Source organism: Teleopsis dalmanni, chromosome 1 (genome assembly GCF_002237135.1).
Source record: "Teleopsis dalmanni isolate 2A chromosome 1, ASM223713v2, whole genome shotgun sequence".
NCBI lineage: Eukaryota > Metazoa > Arthropoda > Insecta > Diptera > Diopsidae > Teleopsis > Teleopsis dalmanni.
In genome coordinates, this window is record NC_051846.1 from 134,495,529 (window position 1) to 134,507,206 (window position 11,678).

At 30.2% G+C, this 11,678-nt stretch overlaps 1 protein-coding gene across 1 annotated transcript in view; it reads left to right on the plus strand.

Annotated features, from left to right (window-relative positions):
- Window positions 1-7,455: 7,455 nt before the first annotated feature.
- Window positions 7,456-11,678, plus strand: part of LOC119666230 — a 15,921-nt gene continuing 11,698 nt past the window's right edge. The window contains exons 1-2 of the mRNA XM_038075510.1: window positions 7,456-7,471; window positions 7,529-7,658. Of these exons, the coding sequence (XP_037931438.1) occupies window positions 7,456-7,471; window positions 7,529-7,658 (146 nt within the window). The remainder of the gene's footprint in view (window positions 7,472-7,528; window positions 7,659-11,678) is intronic.

Genomic DNA, 11,678 nt, shown 5'->3' on the forward strand with positions numbered 1-11,678 from the left:
AATATAAAAAGTATATAAAAAAACTATTAAGAATGGCAGTTTAGCCTGAAATGTGTAAACCATGTTCTAGAATTTTTTGTGATTTTTGGTAAAAAATGAAACTACATAGGTCAACACAAAAAAGGGAAACCCTCAGTATATCCTATAAACATATATTTTTCTTCCTTGTTTTTATATACGACCTGTCAGCAGACATTCAGTAAATTAGATCTTATATAGTTAATTGACAGTTGTAGTATATGGGTCAGTCTTTTATAAGTGGAGGCGTATATTACACTATTCTATATACACATATGTTCTTTTGTAATTATTATTAAAATTTCTATAAATAAAATTTATAAGCTTTTTTGAGAACTTTATAATTACAAATGTACTTAAATATTTTTAATCTCTAATATCTGAATAGATCTTTAATAAAATTTGTAGAAAACACAGTCATATAAAGTAATACTTGAAGCATCTTAGACTTTGTGTTATAATTAATTTTGCATTAATTTTCTTTTTTAATTTCATAAATATTTTTTTTTTATGTTCAATTATAGGTGAAAAAAATTATTAATATTAATTAAAATTAAATTTAAAATAAAATTCAGAAACAATTTGGTTGTTATAATTATAATTATTGATGGGCTTTTTAGTTTTTGTTACCCATTTTACTTATAGTTTTTATTTTATTTCTTATATTTTAAAAAGATATTAATATTTATTAGTTTTGTGATTTGTTATTAGTATATTGCTATGTTTAAAATATATTTTAAAATAAATCATAAAATTAATTTGGAAAACGTTTTCACGCAAAAAGTAAAAGTACCTTTGAAGTTAATGTCAGCTGATTGCTGGTACTCAAACCTTAAAATTACGTTGAAGGTTTTTAAGCAATGTTTAAAAACAAATTTTCATTAAACTGTTTTTAATTAGATAAAAATTTTTTATGCAAAACTCATTTGAAGGTATCTACACTAAATTAAAATTAGTTTTAAGCGCCTTAACGCAATATTGAACTCTTACTTAAATGGAGTAAATATATTATATATTTGTTATTAATTTTTTAATTAAATATAATATTTAATTATAAGTTATTATAATGCATTATAATGTTTTTACTAGTTAAATTTAGTTTTCAACTTTTGTGTTATTTTATTATTTTTCATTAATTTCAAAATTCGAATAATAATATTTTTCTAGTATTTTGTAATACTTTATTATTACATTTTTTTACAAGTTCTAATTTTTCACTTTTATGCAAAACTCATTTTAAGTATCTTCACGAACTTCAAATGTTTTTTAAGAGCATTCCAACAATTTTTTTACTCACTTCGATGGAATATATATAATATAAATTTGTTATTAATTATTTAATTGACTGTAATAATTAATTATAATGCATTATAATGTTTATATTATTGAAATTGAGTTTTCAATTTTTATATTATTTTATTTTATTATTTTTAACTAATCTCAAAATTCACATAATATTTTTCTGGTATTTTCTAGTACTTTTCTAGTATTTTCTCATAGAGTTGTAAAGTTCATATATATTTCTAATAGTTTTCTATTATTACATTTTTTACAAGTTGTCATTTATCAACACACTTCGTTTTCATAAGCTTTATATATAAATTAAAACCAAAATAAAAGGGCTTCTTAGTGCTCTGAAACCCTTAATATATTTGGCGTGACATACTTTTAGGCTGCACTTAAAGCAAATCCAGTAAATATTTTTCATGCCCAATATTGATTTTAACTGTGCACATTTCTCTGCTTGTTTATGTTGCAACCTGACAAAAGTTAAAATTTAAACCCTTCTGTCAATCTTAATTCCTAATATCGAAAAATAGTAGATTGACTGAAATTCGAAGAACATTGAAACCATTTTGGGTTTTCCCCCACAAAATGTGCGATTTTAGCATTTATTAATCGAGCAGCATAAATGTTATTTCCAGAGTCAAAGAATTTGCTTTATAGTTCGTTATATACTGAAATATTACCCAGTCAATACGGTTTTAAATTATAAAATAGAAATATGTAATCCCATCAACTCATATTAATAATATTATAAATAGAGTTGCTTAGCCTTGTCAGACAAATAATTGATGAAGTTATTACCACAATAAGCTCTACCAAACAGCTCTAAAATCAGTTGCATACGGAAAATTGTCTAAATTGCTTTGACTGGAATGAAATTGAAAATTTTATCGAATATTTTAAAACAATAAATAACGGCAACTTTCACACTTTGTTGCTCTTGCCCTTCGCTCCCAACATATTAGTCTTCGACGCTGTAAGATAAACTCTGTCATTTGATTTACTCGAAAGCCAGCGCACGAATGTCGTGTTAAAAAAATAAAAACAATTTTTCACATCATTATTGAAAATTATCCGCCTAAATGACTATTTTGATTTCTGCACCACATCCGTTGCTCCACAAAGTTGGACGCAGAGCAGACTTTGTTGTCGTCGCGTCACATGCCTTACGGCCAATCGTACAGCAAACGACAACGACAGCACAAATTTACTTGTTAAAAAGGATACTCCATGGTGTGAACGAGGAGGGCGAAGAGGACAACACAATGTTTTGTATACTGTGGCATCATGTTGTATCCGAAATTTCATGTTAACCAAGTGACAGCCATATTCCTTGTCTTCGATGCTTTGAAAACGAAACTGGGTTCTGTCGATGAGATTCTTCTGATTCTGAAGGAGGAATCACTTCCCTACGCTTTTCTATGTAATGTCATTGGTTTCTGTGCTTCTGGGTTCGAGTGTGTATTTGCAGTTCCTTTTTTGTTTTGTAAAATTTAGTGAATTAAATTATTTACTTTCAGATTTCAATATTTAGGAAATTGAAATTTTATTTTAAGTGTGGCAGTGTGGAAGCTGCTCATGTCGTGGGGTACATTTCATGCCTCGTTTGAATTTGCGTTTTTTCCTCAATCGTTCCATACATTTTAGCATTTCTTCTATTTGTGTTGTGCTCCGCACTAATTCAATAAGACTGAGTGTAATAGGAAGAAAATCTTCGCATAAATTGTTTTAAAACTTTTTGATGTTTTTCTGATGGTGGCGCAGCGGTACAAGCGGTGAGTGGTGAGTGGTAAGCGGTAAGCGTTTTCAGGCACTGTTTGTTTTTCGTCAGTTTCGATTTTTGTTTTCCAAACGAAAGTTTTTGTTGCATTCATTTAAATAATTAAATTGTTTTATTCGATTTATGTTCCCCATTCAAGCGTAGACGTGCCTATTCCGGTTTCCTGTGAAAATGCGTCGTTCCATATTCAATTTAAAAACTATTCTGGCGAGTTGAGAAAGCGAATAAATTTCAACAATGAACTCTATTAAAAAGCTTCAACTATGCAAATAATAAATATCATCTGACAAAAACGACATCAGAAAATCTAGTTGAAATCATAAACAAGTAAAAACTAATAAATGGTTTTAAAGAACTTCTAAGGTTCCTAATCAAATAACATGATCCTTCAGAGACACTCGTTTGCAGATCTATTGTAAACGAAATTTCCAGAGTTATTAAAAAAATTAAATTAAATATTGTAGAAAACAAAATTCGTAGCATCTTCTATACTAGTCTAAATAAAATCTGCAATAGTTTCGATTAAATAAAGTTTTAATATCCTAGGAAACATCAGTGAGTTTAACATGGACATATGACTGCATTAAAAAAAAATACAAAAAAAAAACATTAGCTTAACTTAAGTTATAATTTGGTTTTTAGTAAATAATGTTTTATGTTAATATTTGAACAATCATGAGTTTTAAGTTCTAATTACATCAACGATATCTCTATGCATAGAAGTATCTTTAATTAGTTGCATATGTATAGAGTCGTAAAACGTAACTCTTACGGATTAATATATAGTAGATGTACAATTAAAAAATTAAGTACAGAAGTTTAGACTTCTATTAACTTTCTTAAAAAGCTATAGAATCCATTATCGGATTTAGAACTGACGCAGCGCTGCGCTCCAGCTCCCTCCGCTGCATACCCACCTTCTCCATTCTCTTACATCAAGTGCGGTTAGTGTTTCCTCAACTTGATAACACCCTCGGAGACACGGTCTACCTCCATACCTTCTTCCTCAAACTGGCACTTCAAACACCTTTTTCGCTAGAGTATCTTCACCCATTCTTATGACATACCATTCTAGCGAAGCCGCTGGATGCGGTAGTCGTCGTCGCTAACGAGAATTTTTCTCTCGAAACATGGACTTTTGACAGTTAAAATTTAACCACGAATGACGTCACTAAAATAAAGAAGTTTAAGAAATAAGACTTCTTGAAAAAACAAATATATATTCTCCATACTGGAGATGTCACTCCAATAAAGTTTTTCTAATTTTTTTTTTGTGATAAATTTTTGAAAACATATTAACATTTTTTTTAAAAATGTTGGAAATTTTGGGTAAAATCGACATCATTGGTAACGGAACGACACGTCGCATCGACAGTAGTTTCCTATTCATAACTCAGGTATTATTGTTTCTAAGTTTCCCATGTAAAAGTTTTGACATCAGAACATTTGACACTTTTTTATGATTTGATTCGGAACATGAAATATTGCTGTCTTCGTGAAGAAGAATCTTTTCGTCCGAATCCATGTCTATAGAGGGAAGTACTCTCGCACCCAAGAAGAAGATAAAACTTTTTTAACTTATAAAATTCAGATTTAGAAGATTTTTGTTGACAACAAGAATGGAATATAACTTTAACAGTATGTGGGAGATATAGTCCCAGTTGTCGTGGAAGGGCTGATATGCTATTAAAATTATACTTTGCAAATAAGTAAAACAACTTAACTTAAATTTCTTAAGCATATAAATAAACTTTAATAGAATTATCGAAATATTCTATTAGTGTTACTATATAGTATATAAAAATTACATATTTTTAAAACAAAATAAAAATAAACGCTATTTAATTTTTAATTGACTTCAGTTATGTAATTTTAATAATTACTTTTAATTTGTTTTACACATCTGGTATTATTATTATATAAAATATCTGGCAATTCATAATTCTCATAAAGTTAGATTTCTATTATATTACATAAAAAGCAAAAAGCATGCTATTTACAACTAAATTAGTGTAAATACATGTGAATATTTTTATATAAATTTGTACTGATGACTGTATTTATTGATCTTATTCTATCCATAGGCAATATTGTCTTTCAAGAATTTAGCTGTTAAGTGATAGCAATACAATTTAAAACGCATAATAGCTCACAGGGAAAGTCAGACACTGTATTTATGAAAAATGCTACATTTGAAGAATATAAGAATAAAGTAGTTTCGTTTAAATTTAATTTTTAAACCCAGCAATAACTTATACTTGATCTTAAACATTCATATAGTAGTAGTAGTAGTAGTAGTAATACAACTGGTGCGAACGGCTCAGATGATACAGTCAGCTCTGACCAGAAGGGAATCAACTTTTGACATTACCAAGGCATTTGGCAAGGTCTGTAAGATTCAACGGTACCCTCTCTTCTGTCCGAAGAATAGAAGTTGGTGTTTTTCAAGGACAGCCGCTCTCCCCCTATTTGTACAATATCTTTACGTCTGACATCCTAATGTTAAGTCCCTTGGTGCTAGCATTATTCCCAGATGACGCATGCATATTATATTCCGATAAACATGCCAGAAATATAACCAACCTGGAATTCATTCAGAAACGGAAAATTATAATTAACAACGAGAAAACTAAGGCCCTTTATATAACACGTAAACACAGGCAGCATCCACTGAGAGTGAGAGTTGGCAACATTGTTATAAATTGGGAAGACATCATCTTATACCTATGGATCACGTTAAATAGGTGCAAGCACATACTAAACAAAAGAAGTAGCTGTGTGAAAACACTGCAGAGCTTACGGTCACTTTTTACACACAATAATCTTAGTATTAAGAACAGAAAGCTGATCTACAGCCAGATAATCAGACCGACACTTCTCTACGGGTGTGTTGCGTATAGTAAAGCTGCCATGGTACATCTAACACTACAGAGTTTATAAAATAAAGCGTTTCTGTTACTGAATCAAACATTGCTTTGAAGTCGACAAAAAATGCATTTACTTTTTCTGTATACTGTTTGGCTGTACTTGTAAGACAAAAAATATTATCGATTTTTCGGGTAGCGAAATAGTGCCATCGGTGTACAACTTCTGTGGTTTATTGGTGAAAAACTTGCACCCACCTATTGCACTATCATTGCTATCATACTCCGCTATTGCTTTAGTACTGTATTTGGATAGTTACATTTTTGTCACCTATTAAATAGAATTATTCTCATATTAAGTGCCTTTACTTTTAAAATAATTTATTCCTAGTTAAACCCCTGCTATTATTTGAGAATAGTTTCATGGGCTTTCTAATAATATCGTAATTAAATAGTTCCTTCATACTTCAAAACCGACATCTGGTCTTTTTATATTTTAGAATATTTTGGTATTTTCATACTTCAGATCCGATAGCTGATATTTTAAGGAACGTTAATATAGATAATTATTATTTATAATATTTTTTAATTTAAAAAGTTTCATTCTAGATTTGGTAAATTTGAAAGTTTCAACTAAATGCTCTTGCGAAATTTGAACTATTCTATGAAACTTTGAATAAGAATTAACGTTACGTTATTTCCAGATATATTTTTAAAGGTCAAATCAAGATAAAATATACATTTTCTTTAATATGGACGTTTGTTTATGAGTTATGACTGTGATTTTTTGGATAAGAGTGTTATCAATAGACGTACTTGAACTGATTATAACTTATTAATAATTTATCATAAACGATGCATCAGTGGCTTTCTACATCATTTCCTTAATATCTATTAAAGCAAGTACTTACGAACGCAAGTAACTAAACGCAGAGATGTTAACCAGCTAATTTTACTGCTTCGATAACTGAACAATTTCCTTTATTCAATTAACCATTAAACAAATAAAAATACAAATAGAAGCCCAGAGAAAATGGTATGAAGTGCGTAGAATTGAATTGGTGTCATAAAGAAATGAATTGATAAGTGAAATGGTAAGGAATTCCAGCACGGGAAATGTTATCTAGACCATTTTGTTCTGAGTGGCGATAGAACACAGCACGGAAGTGGTGCGGCGCAGAGTCTTTCCCTTTGCGAGCACAGAAATAGAAGCCCTTTTAGCTTCGCACCGTACATAGGTACACACTTCAATGGTTAATACAGTAAGATGGACTCTGTTGTGAGGCATTTAGCTAGGAAGCATAGAAGCCGTTGTCAGTTGAATGAATTCAGTGAATGCATGAATGGACCCATAGCGCTTCAAAGTAAAATTAACCTAAACGTTCGCAAAATGTGGGCTGTGGGTTGTTGGCGACTGGCCGAACGGAAATATAGAAAAGGCTTTGTGCGATTAAAATAATATAAGGCGAGTGAAACAACGAGAACAAAACCTGAAAAGGACACAAAATGGCTACAGTAGCTGGTAGCTGAAGTAAATGAACCAACGAACGAGTTTAAGTTATATGATTACTTATTAAAGGATTTGCTGCTATTACGAATGGCGCTGGTGTCGATGCCGATGAAGCCGATGATGTCGCTGTTGCTTTTCCTGTTTCTGTTCCTGTGTGGTGTGATCAACTACAAGGACACACTCGTCAAACAAAAGCAAGGTTTTAAAATAATATGAAATAAAATAAAATAAAATAAAAACTATAGAAAAACCAACAGCAGCAGGGCTTCACTCAATTCGCTTTATTTGATTTGATTGTTAACTTATTTTTATTTTATTGATACTTTGGGACCGAACTGCAGCCCACGAAGGCTACTCTGAAGGCTACACTGTTGTGCACGAGAACTTCTATGCTGCCATAATTTCGCTTTGTTCATTGAATTAAATTTAAATTGAAGTCCAACCGAATGTAAAATGCTTTCAATAAATTTTTCCTTTTTTCAACGTGGTATGCAAAGTCGTCTTTTTTCGCTTAACCTTTCCATATTTCCAATGGTGAAAATGGATGCATTGTTGGACAGGTCAACCTTAACTCAACTCAACTCAAACTGTTGCTATTAAAATTAAAACATCTACTCATGTGTAAGAATTTTCCTTTGTGTATTTTTACTTTTTTAGCAGTTTTAACTCATTTGTGGAAAGTTTAAATGACATTTTTGAAATAATCACTGAAGTAAAACTTAATTCAATTATGGGGACTTGTGGCTTGCACTCTGTGTGGTCATCGTCAGTGGGCACTTTCAATAAACCTGACCATTAGCGTCATATCACAGAATAGTAGTATCTGCCAATCTAGTTTTCTTTTTATTTTTAAATTGTTTTTGTGATATATGTGTGAATGCCATAAATACCAGCACTGTCAACTCTTGATAAGGGAAATTCCGTTCCCCATCTTCAACACGTTATCATTCTTACAATATTATATTAATATTTATATTAAGTAGTAAGTGGAGCAGTCTATTCACTACATAGTGCCACAACTGTATGGTAATTGAATCGTTGCTGGCAGATTTCAGTTACTGCCTCTAAAGAACCATTTTTAGTACTCGTTTTTGTTGGAACGCCACATTGAGATTTAATAAATTAGTTGTTGAAACCAATGATTTCATTTAGTTAATTGCTTTCCATTCCACTCTACTTTCAATGTAAGTCTGCGGTTTTTATCTATTGTTGGTTTCTGCAATTTCAAAATTAAACTAAACAAGGCAAACGTTCGGCACATCTCTTTCGAAGTCACTAAGTAACAAGAAAATTAAAAAGATATTTTTTAAATGGACAGGCATATAAAATATATTTATATGTGCAGTAAATATAATATATACAAATACATATATGTGCTCTTAAAAGCATAGAAAATTCTCATATAAAAGTTTTTAATTATGGAAAAAGATTGATAGCTTTGAAATCTTAAAAAACACATACAAGTTGGTAAGGAATTAAGAGTCATTTATATTTTGTGGTCAGAGAAAGATAAAGACTAGAAAATTGTTTTTACTTTACTGAAGTTTTAACACCCTTTGCACAGATTTACTGAGAACTCATTAAAAACAGTATCTTACATTAAAATAGTTATGTTTTTATATAACCACCATATTAAAATTAAATTCGGTCTGTTAAAGGTCCAACGTTATGGATGGAACATCGATAATAAATATTCCCGAATTTCGGGAAAATGTTCTTTTGTTGACACATGAGTGCAAATTAGAGTGATGTTAACAAATGTTAATTTGTTAAGTATTGCAGCAAGTTGTTGGTTTGCTAATGGAAATCGGACTGAATTTGAAGTCTCTTGCTAACCATAAAATCGTATCCAAACTGAAGTATATTTGTATGACAGCTGTAGAAGATGTCGCTCTCTTAGAGCAGCCCTGCATTGTCTATCGATTTTTCTGGATAACAGTTACGTCAATCTTACATTTATTGAGGACATCACTAGGTACATCGAAAAACGTTCCCTATTGAGGGCTTAGCTATTTCAGGTGAATATCCGTAAATCATGATCCCTTATTCGTTTGGATGCATATCAACATTCGGTGGCTATTTCTTAAGATTCATTACGTCTTTCATTGCGTCTGATTTAACATAACAGATGTCAAACCCTTTGTGGAACCCAAAGTCATGAGGATGGAATACGTTGTATGCTGTATGCGGGTACGAAGTAATTTTTTAAGGGTGCCATATAGAGACTGTGTGACAACTTTAATTGAGAACGACAAGGATTGTGCTGACATTTCTAGGTTAACTGCGCTCACAAGCGTTGCCTTGTATATTGGCTCCCAGGAGTTCTTAGCCTTCACCCTAGTTATAGTTAATTTGTGATATTATGTTAACATATAAGAAAGTTTTTCTTATAAAAACATTTATTTAAAATATTAACTAGTATGACAGCTAGTTTCAAATCTAAGCCTATCAGAGTTGTATTAAGTAATAATAAGTAATAAAAGTAAGTAATAAAATTAAAATTGCAGTATTAAACTTAAGATAATAGATTTATAAGTGTTTTCAGTACTGCGACATCTGAGCGAAACATCAACTTAAATATTAGCTTTGTCCACATTTCAGTTATCGGTTCAGTTTTCGGTGATTATATATCATACAAATTTTAATATCCATCACTATCCATATTAGAGTTTTTTTTTTAAATCTTAAATAAAAACTATAGTAACTATATCATAGTAACTATATATATATATCTGAACTGATCTGAATATGTATATATGTATGAAAGAATAATATCATTTAGTTTTGGATCCCTTTGAGGTAATTCGTGATGACTTGTCGGTATATATTGGCTTGGCTATAGCTTGACTTTAATGTTCATTAAAGTATTTCAAATTGTTGAGAGTTTCAGCATTATCCTTATAAACGATATCTTTTTCAAACATCACAAATAAAAACCTGTAGCAAAAAATTACTCAAATTATGTGAAATTACGCATCCGGAAAATTACTTTTACATCAAAGCAATAATAGGCTTGTGACACTATGGTTTTGAAACTACATATCTCCGACATCTGTAACTTCAATTTCATACAAAAATTGGCCATAATTTTTTTTCCTGCAATCAGAATTGACGGTATGTGTCGTATCTACGTCATTTTCAAAAATATCAAATCGAACATTGATTTTTTGTAAATGCAATTGATTTTGGACAGTTACTGGTACAGTTACTGTTAGTCTTCATAAATAATTTCGGGGCTCTATCCTCTATATATTTTTTGATCGGATCAATCTTGAGGTCCCTGAGGATGTCATTCGTCCTAATGTACTATGGTACCTTGAAAAGTCTTCCCAGAATTTGGCTTTGTGCAAATTCTAGCTCACGAATAGTAGGGTCATCATTTCTAAATTGGCCGAAATTTTGGTTTATAAGCCTTCTTTATAAAATAAAAATATTTTTATCTCAGGATATAAATTTTAATTTTTCTTTTCTGGTCTTGTTATTTTAAAAAAAGTCCAAATCCATAGAATGATCACACATATATGTATACGAGATATTGTAGAAATCATTTATGATCTTTGCTGGATCAAGTCGAGTTTCATGTTTTAAAGGATCATCTTTATTTTATATTTAAAAGTAAAAGTTTATACAATCAAGAGTAGAGCGTAATAAAATCACAATTCAACAGAATCGATGGTTGACACTCTGAAATGGATAAGAACTTATAGAGGATAACGTCTTGCTATAGTTAATTTTTTTCAAAGCTAAATATCTGCTTCTTGTGCTCGATGGGGATCTTTTAAACTAATGAATTTCTCTGATTATTAGTTATGTATATCGTTACTTTTTATTTTGATTATATGTACATTGTACATATTATAAAATTGCTGTGCGATAATCTCTAATTTGTTTTTTATTTTTAAATATCAATGAAAATCTTGAAAGTGTTTATTGTTACTAAATAAAGATCACTCTAAAAACTAAATTCAAGAAGTGTATCATATAGATTTTAGTAGATCAAAATTTTTTTAATGCAGAAATATCATTCGAAAATATGTGAAACTTAATAAAAAAAATAAAAATTAATTAATAAAAAATTATAATTATTAAATAACTTACTTTTAAGTTTAGTTAAAAGATCTCTTTCTTAAAATATAATTCAGAATTGATAAGACTGTGCAACAAAAATAACCCTTTTTTCTTTTTGATTTTTTAATCGCGTTGTTCTAAGGTCGTGTGC